Genomic DNA, 15,901 nt, shown 5'->3' with positions numbered 1-15,901 from the left:
GAGCAAAGAAGGCAGATGTAAATGGTAGTTGCTTTTCTGTCGTTGGTGGTGGTGATGTTTTATTTTAACTAAATATAAGGGCAAATTTCAGCCTGTGGAACACCCTGACATGCATAGTAAGTAACTTAAAATATTGTGCTTCTCTAAATTGAAATTCTGTTTCAATTTTGTTAAGCAAGATTTAAATAGGTCCTTGACTATATACAGTTCTGAATCATGTACCATGAATATAGAGTTGAGACAGAGTAAAATATGGGGCTAGTGGTTACAGTATTTTTAATCCAAAGTGGGTCACAAATAGACATTCATAACGTGAAGGATCCTATGTCCCAGTTTTCTGTCAGTCAAATTCTGCCAAATCTTGGACTGACTATTACTTCAAGTTACTAGATTAGAGAGATGGTACTGTGCCACCTGAGATACTTGGTTCTGTATCTTTTTCTCTTGAGAAAATTGAGTTGTAATCAGGGTACCTGGTGTTCTTCAGTCATTCTGTAATTTTATGTGCTCTGCTTTATTGCATCAATATTCAATATTCTTTCTCACATCTAGACATAAAAAGAAGAGTGAATTCTCTAAACTTTCTCTCACGTTGATAGAAGTTTGTATTATTTCAGTGTGGGATATATACATGCAGAATGGTACTGAAGTAGTCTTTGTGTTTGGGAGAAAGCTTTTCTGGTCAAAGTGTAGTTGTAGGCATCACTTCTGCTACAGTTACATGGATTTGTGTGTTGCTTGTGTAAATTAGATGATTTGCTTTTTTTTTTCAAATGCATTAGAAGAAGCCTGCTATATTCTCCTTTCAAAACTGTCCATACTGATTTTTTTTCTAACAGACAAATAAAAATCTAATAGATGGTATATTAAGATGTCTTGATCACTGTTCTCTGTTTAAGTGGAACAGTCATTATGTCGTTAGGGAAAGATGACATCCTTTCTACATCAAGGAAATCACTCTACTAATTAGGTGAAATGGGTACATAATACTAACTTCCTCTAAAAACCATTTTCCCTTTTTAAGCTAATGTTGTTATGAATGAATGATTAGACTTGCATCTGGTCCAGTGTTTATGTACTTAAATTTCAGGAAAAATTTCTTTTGGTGGCCTGCTAAGAAGAATCCTAAAAAGATCTTGAAATAGAAGAAAATATTCTCTCTCCACTTGCTTGTTCTGTATGAACTTAAAGCAGGTCTCTGAGTTAATATCCTATCAGTGTATGTCAGACGTGGTTAATTGATCCTGTGAAGTCTTGAATGCATAGGCCTTTGTTCTTTGGCTTGAACGAAGATGCAGAATATGATAGCATGTCCTGTATCTGACCTTACATGAAGAAGAACGCTAGCAGCTGAAACAATTGCTTGACCTTGTGGATGTTCTATTAATGGAAACTTCTCCAGATCTGGCTCTTTGTTCATCTGCTTTAAGAATCCTTTCCTGCACATAAAAGAGACTTGTACCATTTTCTAACATGTAGTGTTTGCTGTCACACCTGGTAAATGGAATTGTTTCTTTCAGTATGAACCTCTTCTACCTGTGTCTGCTGCTATTGAGCTGATTCTAGTGGAAGATGTAAAAGTCAGCCCTACCGATGTCTCCATTTACAATCACCCTGACATACAGGTAATGTATTATTCTGCTGATTATTCTAGAATATCAAGAATTATGATGTGGGTAAGGATGTCAGTTTTAGCAAAGTATGAGCAAGATGCAATTTAATTTGTGGTGCTTTTTTGTTTTTGCAGGCAGAACTGTTCATCAAAGAAGGTTCTGGATACTTTTTCATTAATACCAGTGTTGCAAACATTGTCACTGTGAGTCATGAGGAAACTCAAGGTGTTGCTTTGGTGAGTGAAGTAACATAATTTTATGTCTGTTTGGCAATCTGAATGTGTGATTATTTTTTTTGTGTGTGTGTGTTCCAAGTATTGGAAGGGGATTGGTATTGGATGGGATGACTTTGTTCTGAATTCGCTCTCATACTTTCAGAGTGTGCAACCTCTAACCCATAACAAAAAGGTTACAGGCATTGTGAACAGGATTACACATCTTCTAGAAAGCTAGCAAAGCCTATCTGACACTTACAGTAATATATTGGTTTCATTCTTTCATATTTACACTATTTTATTTTTATTATTCTTTTAGTGGAGATGTAAGAAATCCCTTTCACACTTAAGGAGAGAATGCATTATGTGTTTGTTTTTTTTATGTCTCCAATTTTTCTTAAGGGGAAAATATAATTAACTACAGTAAAATACTACAGTGGTGCAGTTGTATACTCTAGAGCAGAAGGAAGGCTTGGGTAAGAAATGAACTAAAATATGTCCTCACACAATTAGCTTTTATCACGGCAATAAAGCTAGCTATATGATAGCCTTGCTGTGTTTCAGTGCGTTGGCAATCTACATAATCTTTCAAAGCTATCGGTCCAGATCAGCTGTCCTTGCTACTCTATAAGCATATAAAATAAAGTTTGTGTGTCACACCTGCTTCTCCACTTTGCTTGGATGCATGTTGATATACACCCCCAGTGTATGCATCAGCAACCTGCCTTGGGAATGGCTGCCATTCTGACAGCTGATATTTATTAAGACTTTATATTTCTTTTAATTTTGAGGCAAAAATAAGAGGGGTGTCCTCAGAGAACAAAGTGACAGCTCTTCCAGCTCCTCTTACTGGTTACTCCTGTAGTGCTGCCAAGTAATGCTATGAATTTTATTAAATTCCTTTGAATTGGGAGGCCTGGTTGTCGGTCACTCTTTGTTTCAGAGAATTCTTTTCCGTAAGTATGAAAGAGTAGGACACCAAACATCTGTGCTGTCTCTGGCCAAAGTGAGGGTTTCTGTGGTGGAGAGAATAGTCAGGATTGTCCCTGGGGTGTGTGTAGCAAGGTCAGGAAAAACTGCAAGAGAACTGCAGAGGTAATGTGGGCAAAGTGGAAGTGTGACCTTGAGGATGTGAATGGGGAGAGGACTTTAGGATGGGTGCCTAGCTGTGAGAGCTTTTGCTTGTGAGCAAAGCTCTGTTTCTTTATTGCTTGATTCTTGCTGTATGCTGGTGAGCATAACGTAAGTTCTTTGTTTAAAAATAAAGAAAAAATGTATTCAAGAAATACCTGACTAGTCAGTTGTTCTCCTACTTGGTAAGATCTTCCACCAGCAGTAACTGTAAAGAATCTCCTAGGAAGCAGTACTAATGCTTTACAGGCATAATCTCTATCCTTATTTTTTTCTAATAGTTTTGTTTTTCTGTCCTCTAAGAAAAGTTACTTTGATTCGTTTTTGTTGTCTGTTGTTATTCTGATGGCAAAAGGACAATAACAAAATGCCACACTTGCTTCTACATTAAGATTTTTTAATTCAGTTGCTGCCCAGGGCCGTTTGCACTAGCTCAATAGTATGATACTGTTTAAATGCATTTTACGGCTTTCATTTTGCCTCAGTGGAAGAATTATCTGTGTCTAAGGCTTGGAGACTTCTGCATCCAACTACTTCTGCCCTAAAAGGGAAACAAATTTTATCCCGTGAATGAAAGACAAATAAAAATAAGAAATGCTATAGTAGAATTTTCTTTTGGCATTGTAGGTGCATCCTCTGCTTCCAGGATCAGTGACTGTAATGATTCATGACTTGTGTTTGGCTTTCCCTGCACCAGCTAAAGCTGAAATTCATGTATCTGATATACAGGAACTGTACGTCCGAGTTGTTGACAAGGTTAGTAGCTTTGAACCAGTGTTAGTAGCTGATCCAGATTGTCCTGATACCTTGTGCTGATCATAAGCATAAACCTAAGACATGTACAGGCTGGTACTATGTAGTGGTTAGGGCCCTCTGCTACAGCTATATCGCCTTAGAGAAATAGTTTTATCTCCCTGTACCTGTTTCTCCCTCCCAAATTTATGTTAGGTTCTTAATCGTTCAGAGTATCAAGTGTCTCCTACTTGATATTCAGTGCAGCAGCAATCTCAACTTTTGTATTTACGCATCAATGTTAATTCATAATTTATATGAACACACGAATTTACATTTCCTGTTGTCTGAAGAGCTTGAGAGCAATTCTTTTAGGAGTATGTTTAGCCCCAAGGTCATTTTCCGTATGTTATGCTTTAAAAATGAACACAAAAAAATGTCCACCTCACTTTACTTGCCAGCTTCAGTAAGTCTTATACAAAATAAGTGTTGATATTCTTGGATGTTTTAATTATGCCCTTGCCAGCTGAAAGACCTGAATTCATTTATTTAATTTGATACTAACTATAGCTGGCAGGGATTATTCTTTAAAAGCAGTGCTAGTCTATGCTTTGGGCCTTATCTCTCATACTCTCCAAAAAGTGTAAAATAAAATAAAAGAAAACGTGTATGTCAATAAATAAGAATTTTTTTTTACATAGTTGAAAAATGAAAAATGACTGGATTTGACTGTATTTCAGGTGGAGATTGGAAAAACAGTTAAGGCTTATGTCAGAGTTCTGGATGACTCTAAGAAACCTTTTCTGGCTAAATACTTTACTGTCATGGATCTAAAACTAAGGGCAGCATCTCAAATTGTTTCACTTGTGTAAGTTCATGGATTCGTTTTTTTTATTAATCTGCAAATGTTTATAGTCAGAATAAGCAAAAATGAATAAAGATACTCTCTTGGAGGCACAGTGGTATACAATGAATGGTCTTTTGATAATGCATTTACTTCAAAAGTTGTGTTTCTAAAGTAGAGCTTCAAAGTTTTGATTACCTGTTAAATGTTCTGAAAAAATTGCTTAACTTAACCCTCTAAGTCTCGTTGGCTGATTAATGAAACTTTTCATATGCTATAACATTTCACGGGGCCATCAGCATCTTGGAAGCCATGACTTTGCAAATAATATGAGGTGAACAAATATAATTGTGGAGACATGTTATCGAGCTCATCCTGTCTGCTTTTTATAAGCAGGTAGGTTAAATCCTCGTATTGTCTAGAATCTTCTTTATTTTCCAAGCTCTAAACACAATGTTTAAAATCAGAGGTAAAAAACTGGTTTTGGACTGATTTTTAGTGTTGGAACAATGAATAATAAAAACATTCGGCTTTGTATGGAGAAGTATGTGTTCGTTTGTGCATACATCATGCAGTACTGTCTGGCTGTATCTATCCTACTCCATTAATTCGTGTTAAGGTATACTTGAGACCTGTCCCACTATTGCCTATACCTGTGAAATTGTTACTGCATTCCCTGGCAGAGTTGTGGCCTGCACCAGCTAGCACTCTTGTTTCTATTTCATTTTAAAATGAAATACAGGCTGCAAAGAGCCATTTCATTGTGTTTCATGTTGAGTTGTGGTATTTACATAGTTGCTTAATAGTTCTTATGATGAAACCGATATGTACTAAGTCCGTTGCAGTTGTTATTCATGTATTTTATTCAATGAACTTATGTATTTTAATGTATTTCCTCACTACAGCCCACTTGCTGAAGCTCTTGATGACCATACTGCTGCATTTTTAGTGCATGGGGTGTCCTTAGGTCAGACTAGTCTTATGGCAACTGTTACGGACAGAAGAGGACAAAGAATAAATTCTGCTCCACAACAGATTGAAGTAAATAATTTCAGATTAAATATGTGTGTAAACAAAATCTGTTATGATAGCACAAGAATAGTATATTTTTGTTAATTTATAATACAATAATCTGCCAGAATAATCTGTTTACTTTTTCTGTTCAGAATTTACCCAAATGCTAGTCTGTTTCAGATTTCAGTGTTTTTCAACTGCAAATGATAAATTTAGTTTCTGCATGCTCAATTTACTGTAATTAAGCAAATAAAGACCCAGTTTTACACTTGTACGTAATATATCTTGACATAATTTGTCTGATTAAAATAGCATGAACACAAGTATTCATATTTCCATTTTTAGGTCTTTCCCCCATTTAGACTACTGCCAAGGAAAGTGACCCTGATTATAGGGGCCATGATCCAGGTAAGGCATTTTCTAACATATTTTCTTTCTTTTGTAATTTCTCTTTTAAAATAAATGTGTACAACTTATTTTTTAGGAGTAAATTTTCCATGTTAGCTGTGTTCTCGCTGAATGCTCTTCCCACCAAGAGAGCAGTTTCATTCTTGAGCCACCTTGCATTTGACTGTATTGCTGGATCAAAGGTTTTGTGTTTGTTGGAGCATAAGCTTTTCCAGTGTCAAATACCAGGATAGCATTAATAAATCTGCCACCTGCATGAAGTTAAGTATAGCGAACTAGTTATACAAACAAGAACACAGAGGTATACCATGTGTGGTAAACAGAAAGTGAGGTAAATATTTTTTTCTTAAACTATCTGGCCTAGACATAGCATCAAGTGTCATACTGTACAAAGCACACAGTACGTTTCTGTGCTAGTTTAACGTACTTCTCAGTCCAACATCATGGATGGACTGGCATGCAGGCAAAATAAGTTCTGAGATGGTCTGGAAAGGCTCAGACAGCTTTTTCTTACTGATTACATTGTGGTGCTGAGCAGGGAAAGGTGTACACTGTGACATTAACCAGAACAAATATCTGATGAATAAATTTAGTTGTTCTGTGTGTTATTAATTGTAGATCACTTCAGAAGGAGGCCCTCAACCTCAATCCAACATCATTTTCTCCATCAGCGAGGAAAAGATTGCATCAGTCAACAGCGCTGGACTCATCAGAGGAGTGGCAGTTGGGAATGGGACAGTAACAGGAGTGGTGCAAGCTGTTGATGCAGAGACAGGGAAGGTGGTTGTGGTGTCCCAGGTGATGTATTATGCCGCTGTTTGGGGCTGACAGCCTCTAACAACTCATGGATTTAGATCAAATAGTCTTTTTGCGTTAATATTGCCATCTTGTTTACTTTAGTGATTTTTTTTATCTCCTTAAAGAAAGCAGAGGTTTTTACTCCCTGGCATGTGAGCTCATGCATTTGCTGACAAAGGAGATACCTTCAGCAGATAGTTAAGTGCTAAATCTTGCTGTATCTTAACACTAAGCTATACTGATAACCCAAGGAGACTTTATGAACAGTCTGTTTGATATCTTTCAACTTGATTTTTAAATCTAGAAAAGCCTGTTTAAAGAAGCCTTTCTAAAACAGCAGAAGGTTAAGGCAACACAAGGAAGAACAATATAGTTTAGCAGCATCTTATGTCAGTAGATGTCAGAAGGTAACTTGCCTAAGCAATCTGTTGTCTCTTAAGCTATAGGCAGGCCGTGGAGAACAACATCGTCTTGTGTTGTGGTTTAAACCAGTCCATGGAGTTCAAGCAATGAATCCCTGAATTCCACTGAAGTCTGTGTCCATATAACTTGCTACTAGCAGAGTGTGTGGGAGCTGTTGAGCAGGCCTATAGGGAGCACAAGTTCCTGGGACTTGCATGATGCTCAGAGCAACATGCGCTGGGCCAGAGCTTATGGCTCTTCATTTGAGGTCAAGGGAGGAAGGTTGCTGCATACCACAGAGTTCTGCTGCTTGAAAGATGTCGCTACAGTTCAAGAAGAAACTAAGTAACTTAAAGAAAAAAAAAAGTGTCTGTATATATACCTATACACAGGTGTACACTGTAATGAGGGAGCAGCAGCATGCCCTGATGTTTGTCAGGAAGCAGAATGAACTTAAAGGTAAAACTACTGCCCACTGAGGGCCAGATCTGACATTTCCTCCACGATATACAATAGAAATAAAAATCTGTCAGGAATATAAGGATATTGTGAAGAGAAGACATCAGAGTATCACATATATCATCCTTTTATTCTTGATTATCACCTTTGGTGTTTACTGTTTTCATTTCCTTCTAAATTCTTTCAATGTTTTTGTTGTTGTTTGTTAACTTTTGGGATTATTCATCTATCTCCCAGCGACCCCTATGATCTAGTTCCTTGCTGTCTGTCACCTCTTAGCTCCATTATTCATCATGTCAGTAACCTTGAGCAGAGTGTGTGTGTGTGTGTGTGTTTTAATTTAGATGGCATCTTTAAATGCCTGTCAATTTACCAAAAAGGTAGTTCTTTTGTAATCTTTCAGTCTAATACTGACTTATATCCATCTGTATTTTTCTGTAGTAAGTCACATGCAAATCACGTCATTATCTAATCTCTATTGTCAAAACAGTGAATGGATCCCAAAAGTGAAATACAGTTCACACTTAACAAATGTTTACAATGCCAGACCTTCTTTGTTTTTAGGACAAAGTGGAAGTTGAAGTTGTACAGCTGACAGCTGTTAGAATTCATGCACCAATTACACGAATGAAAACCGGTACACAGGTCAGTAGATTTATGATTAGCTTTTATTGCCTTAAATTTTTGACCTGCAAGTTGTGATCATTCCTACTAGAAAATCTGATAATACCACCCCAGCCCTGAGTGGCCTCCTGTTCTGAGGGTTACCACTGCTGATGCAGGAATTTGTGCTTTCAATGGCAAAGCTCCAGAGCTGAATGTGTTAAAGAAAACAAAATGGGACAAGTTTACCTTGTACACATGACTGATTTTCAGAAATCCAGGCCCTGCTGAAGAAGCATTATTTAATCAGTTAATCTGAAGAAGGGTTCTTTCATCTTCATTCAAGTTGTAGTGGAGGCTGTCTTCCTTTGTATATTAAAAATCTGCAGTATATCCGCTGATATATTGCACAGATACTGTTCAAATTGTTTTTAATAAGTTGTACTCAGACTCTGTATTTCTCCTAGAAGTTACTTATCCAAAAATAGCCAGAGATTTTAGGTAGTTTTGGTGATCTAAAAAAAAAAAAATTAAATCCCTGTTTTGTGTTTATATGCTATGTTGTCTTAATTTGGGGATATGGAAGAAGGTTGTTGTCCTGAGAAAACAGTTAATCAGAGAGAGCATCTAGGCAAAGATGTAGAAAGCATGAGCATATGACTTAACTAAGATGAAGTGATTTGATGCTACAAATGGAACAAATTAATTAATCGTTTCTGTTGGAAAACTGGTACTTGTTATTTTTTGTAGAGCATGTAGCATATGAGAGAGGATCAAAATGTACTTTCTTACAAGATGGTGTGGTTTGTTGGTTGTAATTTTTTTTTTGGAGTCTGCTGCATGGTGCACCCTTGCAACGTATACAGCAGCCAAACTGTTTCCTTCGTAAGAAGTAGCATCTCTTGATCAATGAATTTTAAGTTTGTTTGCTGTGTACAGGTTTAGTTATCATCCTTGAATCACCTAAGACAGTGGTTTCTCTATTTCTAGATGCCAGTTTATGTAATGGGCATCACCAGTAGTCAGACACCTTTTTCGTTTGGTAATGCGGTGCCGGGGTTAACGTTCCACTGGTCTGTCACAAAGAGGGATACTTTGGACATAAAGACAAGACACAACGAGGTAACGTGTGTGTGTGTGTGTGTGCATGCTTGTATGTATGTGTATCTTGGGAAAAGGAAACTGCCATGTAATAGGCATTAAGAAAATATTGTTGCTTCCACTTGCTCAAAATCAAAGAGCCATTGTCGGTGTTGGGTGTGGCCCTTCCTCTATATCAGTATCAACTCTTTCCATGAGTAAAACTTTGATTGCTTTCTTCTGTCCAAGGCTTCTTTTCAGCTTCCTGCGAAATACAACTTTGCAATGGATGTTTATGGCAGAGTAAAGGGAAGAACAGGCCTGAAAGTTGTTGTGAAGGTCCTTGATCCTGCAGCTAACCAGTTTTACAACATGGCAAGAGAACTGTCTGATGAAATCCAAATTCAGGTATGATGATGTCGTGTAATTTTCTAATATTTCAGAGCTGAATTTAAGCCCGTAGGCTTAAAGACTTTGAAGTTGGGAATTTTAAATGCAAAAATGTTGTTCTGACCTTGGCTCATCTTTGAGCCCTTACTGTTGTTGTATAATGTTCCTGTATTTGGAAACCTGCAAGTTTTTGCACTGAATAGCTACACACTGGTGTAATGCCTGAATGAAATTCAGGAGTTTAGATTCTGGTGTAGACCACCTGAAATTGAGGTGACTTTTACTTTTTGCAGGTAAGCAATGTTGTATGAAAACCTTGTGTTGTGGTTTAGCCCGGCTGGCAGCCAAACACCACACAGCCGTTCGCTCACCCTCCCCCCTCCCTCTCCGGGATGGGGGAGAGAAACGGGAAAGTGAAGCCTGTGAGTTGAGATAACGACAGTTTATTAAGACAGGAAAAATAATAACAATAATAATAATAATAATAATAGTAATAATGTGTACAAAATAAGTGATGCACAATGCAATTGCTCACCACCCGTTGACCGATGCCCAGCCTATCCCCGAGCAGCCGCCCCCCCACCCCGGCTAGCCACCCCTATATATTGTTCAGCATGACGTCAGATGGTATGGAATACCCCTTTGGCCAGTTTGGGTCAGCTGTCCTGGGTCTGTCCCCTCCCAGCTCCTGCTGCACCCCCAGCCTGCTCGCTAGCAGGACAGAGCGAGAAGCTGAAAAGTCCTTGGCTTGGTGTAAGCATTGCTCTACAACAATTAAAACATCAGCATGTTATCAGCGCTCTTCTCATCCTAATCCAAAACATAGCACCCTGCCAGCTACTAGGAGGAAAATTAACTCTGTCCTACCTGAAACCAGGACACCTTGGTTCTGTAGTACCTCCTTGCATGCTAATACTTCTTGTATATAGTGGTTATCTTGTATGTCTATGCAAGTGTGTCAGCTTGGATCAGGAATTAACTTTTGAAATGAATCTCCCATTGTTTCCACTTACTATGCTTTGAAGAGCAGTTTCAAAGTATGCGAACTGGATTCCTTTATGTGGAACAAAAACTGGCAGATGTGTTTGAGGAACGCACCTCTGTGGACGTTCCCTCCATGGGATCACACTAGGGGTTGTCTAAAATAATCTGGGACAACGTGGGGTCTCCAACACTGCTTCACTTGACAGATCTGCTTCTTTGTTCAAACTGCTTGGTAGTGTCATTATAGCCATAGAAATGAATGCTCTTCAGAATAATTTTTAAAAGATGGTGTGTATCGCCTTCTCAAATACTCATGTTTAATTTTCTGATTTTCTGGCTTTTAACTTATATATAACATTTTATCTTATATAAGATTGTTTTTTGCGATTTTTTTTGTTTGTTTTTTTTTGTTATTTTGAAGATGAAATAAATGGCTTGCTGTGCACAGCAGTAGGCTAAAGTGCCTTTTATTTATTTTCCAGGTATATGAAAAACTTCATCTAGTCACTCCAGAAGTGGAAACAGAACAGATTTTAATGTCACCAAATTCCTTTATTAAACTTCAGACGAACAGGTTAGAGACCATTTTTTCATACTGTGATTTGTGTCAACAGTTTATCAAAACTGTAAAGCAATTTTGTGTAAGGTAATTTTTGCTGTTTCAATCTGTTAAAAAGGGTATTACAGTACATCCATATAATACACAACTTATCTGGTAATGACTAGTATCTTATCTCTACTCTTGGTTTCTTTCAAATCTTACGTTGGTTAGATAGTAGCTTGATAATTTATTTGACATTTGGAACTTTTAGATGCAGAGCCAGTTAAAGCAGTTGCATGCTTCCACCAGAGATTCCATAGGCAATGAAAGCTTTACAGAAAATAGTTCTCTGCATTTCTCACACAGAGGCTATGGCTAGATTTTGAGATTAAAATGTCCTTCCCAAATGAGATAACATCTTTAGTCCGTTTGCAGGCTTGTTTCGGGCTTGATATTTGATTGCTCTTCTAAGCAATTTATTCTGATTAATTAGTGATTAATTTGCTATATAGCAGTTTGTAAACTTTTTTCCCAGCATCTTCACTATCTACTATTGCAGCCCCTATGTCTGAACTCTACCACCAAAAAAATTGCACCCTTGCCAGGAAAAGGGCAGCTAAAATACAGCTTGAATACTAGGCTTCTTAGGATAAAGTAGGCTATTTCTATCTGGATGGAGAAGCTTAGGAGGAGAAGAAAAACAATTATTATAGTATTTCGGAAGTTGTGATAAGTGATACTTAAAAGCAGCTAATGTCTCAGAATGCCAACTAATGAGTTTATGTATTTGCTCATTTTATTAATATGCAAATACCATGGTGAGAGTTACTCCAAAAATTAACCTTGTCTACAAAACCATTTCCTGGAAACTGATGAGATCCACTTAATCATGTCCCTGACTTTGTCTCTAATACCAGCATTGACCCTGGCAGAGTATCTGCCTCTAAATATCATTTACAGAAAATGACTACAGAAGCTGCATGTAGTAGTAGCCTTTGCCATTATTGTTTGGAACCAAGTTTGCATCAAGAAATGATAACACTGATCGGCAATGGGCAACAACTAGGTTTCAGTAAATGCATAAACCCAGATGAGACTTTGTCTAAGTAAGCTTGAAACAGAACTGGATCTTTTCCTTTTTAGATTAGAGCACGTTCTTCTCGGTTTATATTGCAAAGATATAGAAAAAGGTATACCAGATTAGGACTGTTCTATGTCTTAGATTTGCATAATATATTGGTATAAATATGGTTTTACTTATTTACATGAGTTCCCTGTTTTTTCTTTGTGTTTGTTTTTTTGTGTGTATGTGTGGCTTTTTTGGTTTGTTTGTTTTTTCCTTAAGGGACCGAGTGGCTTCCCTGAGTTACCGTGTCCTGGATGGACCAGATAAAGTTCCTGTTGTAAAAATTGATGAAAGAGGTGTCCTTAATTCTGGATCTTTGATAGGGTTATCAACAATTGAAGTAATTTCACAAGAATCATTTGGGATTAACCAGACAATTGTAGCTGCTGTTAAGGTAATATTTTTCTCTTTCTCTTTACCGGGAGTTATAACTTGACGTAGTTTTCTGTTAGTAGGATATTTTTATTACTGCATCAGAGTTGGTTAAATGCACGTTATGAATTTCCTTTCTGAAAAATGTATAGGAATTAATAGCTTTGGGCTTTGAAAAAAAGTTCAGTATACAAGCTAGATAGAGATTAAATCCCACCAAATTCTTAAATATGGTACATCTTACAAAAAGTCTTTGGGTGAATGTACCTTTTAAAAAATAATCCTAAAAATTCTACAGAAGTTCAAATAAATAATAAAAAAGATATTACTGTTATAACCATGCATTTGACAATAACTGAAAAAAGTAAATATCATCTGCAGTAATGAACATAAATACCTTACTAGAGATGTTGTGTGTGATACCTAGATTTTCTAGATACCAGCAGTAACTGTAGAGCCCCCAGATTTAATTTTCTATGCTGTTTCCCAGCTGTTTAGCTTTTACATAATGAGAGCCTCTGCATGAGAAGACATAGCAGAAGCAATAAGTTCCCTGTGTTTGGTGAGCTGGCAAGGAGCATGTCCAAGGCTGCTGTGTGCCTAAACTACACTGAAATATGGATTCTTTAAGGAAATACAAATCTGTAGCAAAACTTGACAGTTTGGTTTCAGGCCAACAAAACGTCTTTCTTTCCCAAACCGTCATCTGTTAAACTAAATGCTGTTACATGAAGTATAATACATCTTACTTACTGGATGCTTAAGGCACTTCATTTCTGTTCAGAAGTCCTTGTACCAAGAACTTTCTTCATCTGGCAACATGAGCTTTGAGATACCCACTGCTCCACCTCCTCTAATCCCTTTTTACTCTGTCAGCATGTTTCCAGTATGTCCCAGCTAAAAGATAAATATATTTAATTCAAGTGCTGACTTTAAATTATTTGTAGGTTTAATTATTGTAATCACTGTGAAATGGCTTGATTGTGTTTTTTCTTTTTTTTTCTTTTTTTTTTTTTTGCCATAACATTCATTTTTGTCTCCTGGGAAGAGAATGAAAAAAGAGATTGTGGCTTAGTTTCACTAATGTCACTCCTGCTGCGAGGTGGTAGCAAGTAAATTCGTACAGCTCTGTTATAGATGACCTTGTTTCCTCCCTTCACTGCTGGATCTAGCTAGTGAAAGACATCTAATGACTTTGGAGTTGGCTCAAATGACATTTAGTCAGCATATAGTGGTACTGAAGTTATATTCTCCCTTTGTGCATTCTTTCCGTACACAGTTACAGTATCGCAGAATTGTGGAGTCAGTGCACTGGTTTTAAGTCTGTGAAAGCTTTGTAGGAGGAACTGTCTCTGTTCAGAATCTCATACAACAGATTTATTTTCCTGTACTTAATAAAACTATACTACTTTTATGGAAATAACATTTTTAACTTCACAATAACCCCATGAGTTCAGAGCATACTTTTGTCTTCTGTTTATGGATGAAGAACAGAGAGGACTTGAGGGGTTTTGCTGAAGGTCACATGCAAAAACTTGCAATGGAACAGCACATGAGCTTTAATCTTGTTGTGTCATTGTAAGGCAGAGTATTCTCCTTCACGCTATCCTTCCTTTCATAAGTTCTTATTTTGTCTATTTACAACCGTGCACAATTAAGAACCAAGCTGCAGCAGCATCCCTTAATGCTTAGACCTTCAACTTTGCTCAGAAAAAGACTATCTTATGTAAGTCAAGGAGGACAGTGGAAATAAGGAGTGATAGCAGTATGCCAAAGCTTAGCATGGAAGCAAGCTAGGCATAGCCTTACTGGATGTACTTAAATATATATATTTTTAAAATAACAAATACTTTAAAAACTGAGATGCTTTAACAGTAAGTACTATTTTTCTCAATATTAAATTTAGCAGCTGCCCATGTGGGCCAGTTTTAAATGAAATTTTGATGTAAAGCAAGACTGAAGATCTTTAAAGGAAATGTCATTTTTGCTAACTTGTTGCCTGAGCTAGTTGGGCAAAATGACTATGCAGTCTGTCAGCTTGTGGAGTAGCCAGTTACATGTACTATTTTTTAGCCACTCTTTTTTTTCCAGTCGCACCAAAGATGCGATTTGCTGAGGCCAAATTTGTTCTTTCCTTTTTATGTTTTGACATGTACATTTTCAGATTGCAGAGTTTTACATTTCAGCTGGGCCTCTTAGGTCAGAAAAAAGGGAATTTCCTACAAGATAAGCCTGAGGGCTTCTTTTAAAATAGTTTTCTATATATGTTTGAAGGTTTTTTGCTTTCTCTACCCTTCCATTATTTATTTTTCAAAAGCTGTAACAGAAAGAGCAGATTTCTCTTTTATTGGGTAATTTTGCTAGTTAACTTAGGTAAGTTAAGCAAGAACAGTAATTTTTATTTTATTTTTTAAAGTTGTGAAATCTTTATCTTGAGTCAAACTTCCTTCAGAGAAGTGATAATAGAAAACTTTGGTGGTGTGGACATGTGGACAGTCTGGCAGATTTCTCTAAAGAATTTGGAGCAGAATTCCATAACTTCCATCTTAGTTGAGGAGGAGCATTAAGGCAGCGAAATGTAGCCTGCTGACAGCTAAGAGTTGTCAGGTGCCAGACCTGAGTGCTTTTCTCTTGCACTTACCTTCTATCAGCCCAAGCCTTGGAGGATGGCCTGGCTGTAGCATCATACAACCAGCAGGGTCAAGGCAAGTGTGCCCAGGTCAGAAAAACCATAGAGGCACAGAACTCCAGGAGGGAAGATGGTGAGTGGGTGGTGTTCTTTGCCACCTTGGAAGCCCTGTTGTTAGACCAATGCAGGCCTGTTTGAGGGGCAGCAGTTTGTAGTCTCTACAACGTTATATCGCTGGGATTACCAGGGAACACCTTTGCAGCTACTGTTCACGTTTCCTCTATTGAGCAAATCTTCTCCCAGAGACGAGGCTGTTAGAACCTGCCTGTATCATCTAACCTTTCTCACTTAGTGTAAGGGAACTGGGGAAACAGCAATCATTTCATCCCCTTACGCTCACAGTCACTGCAAGTTACTCCTGTTCTGGTAAAGTGGGGAACAAATTGCATATTTCACTTCAGGAATTACTGGGAGGGAAGTCTAGGAAAAATTTGTTCTCTTGCATATCCAGGAAGGCTTACCAGTTTTACCTTATATGACAAGAATGTAGTTTCTGAGGT

At 37.4% G+C, this 15,901-nt stretch overlaps 1 protein-coding gene across 2 annotated transcripts in view; it reads left to right on the top strand.

Moving 5' to 3' along the window:
• The window catches only part of NUP210 (nucleoporin 210), a 66,278-nt gene that overhangs the window by 38,691 nt on the left and 11,686 nt on the right, over positions 1–15,901 (top strand). For both annotated transcript variants that reach the window (XM_035558266.2, XM_050712701.1), the window contains exons 19-30: positions 1,521–1,625; positions 1,748–1,849; positions 3,587–3,715; positions 4,432–4,559; positions 5,441–5,576; positions 5,895–5,957; positions 6,576–6,755; positions 8,181–8,261; positions 9,210–9,341; positions 9,549–9,707; positions 11,156–11,247; positions 12,560–12,734. In XM_035558266.2, the coding sequence (XP_035414159.1) occupies positions 1,521–1,625; positions 1,748–1,849; positions 3,587–3,715; positions 4,432–4,559; positions 5,441–5,576; positions 5,895–5,957; positions 6,576–6,755; positions 8,181–8,261; positions 9,210–9,341; positions 9,549–9,707; positions 11,156–11,247; positions 12,560–12,734 (1,482 nt within the window). The remainder of the gene's footprint in view (positions 1–1,520; positions 1,626–1,747; positions 1,850–3,586; positions 3,716–4,431; positions 4,560–5,440; positions 5,577–5,894; positions 5,958–6,575; positions 6,756–8,180; positions 8,262–9,209; positions 9,342–9,548; positions 9,708–11,155; positions 11,248–12,559; positions 12,735–15,901) is intronic.

Source organism: Cygnus atratus, chromosome 10 (assembly GCF_013377495.2).
Source record: "Cygnus atratus isolate AKBS03 ecotype Queensland, Australia chromosome 10, CAtr_DNAZoo_HiC_assembly, whole genome shotgun sequence".
Lineage (NCBI taxonomy): Eukaryota > Metazoa > Chordata > Aves > Anseriformes > Anatidae > Cygnus > Cygnus atratus.
The sequence above is the reverse complement of the archived record's forward strand: the minus strand, read 5'-3'. Positions and strand labels throughout refer to the sequence as shown.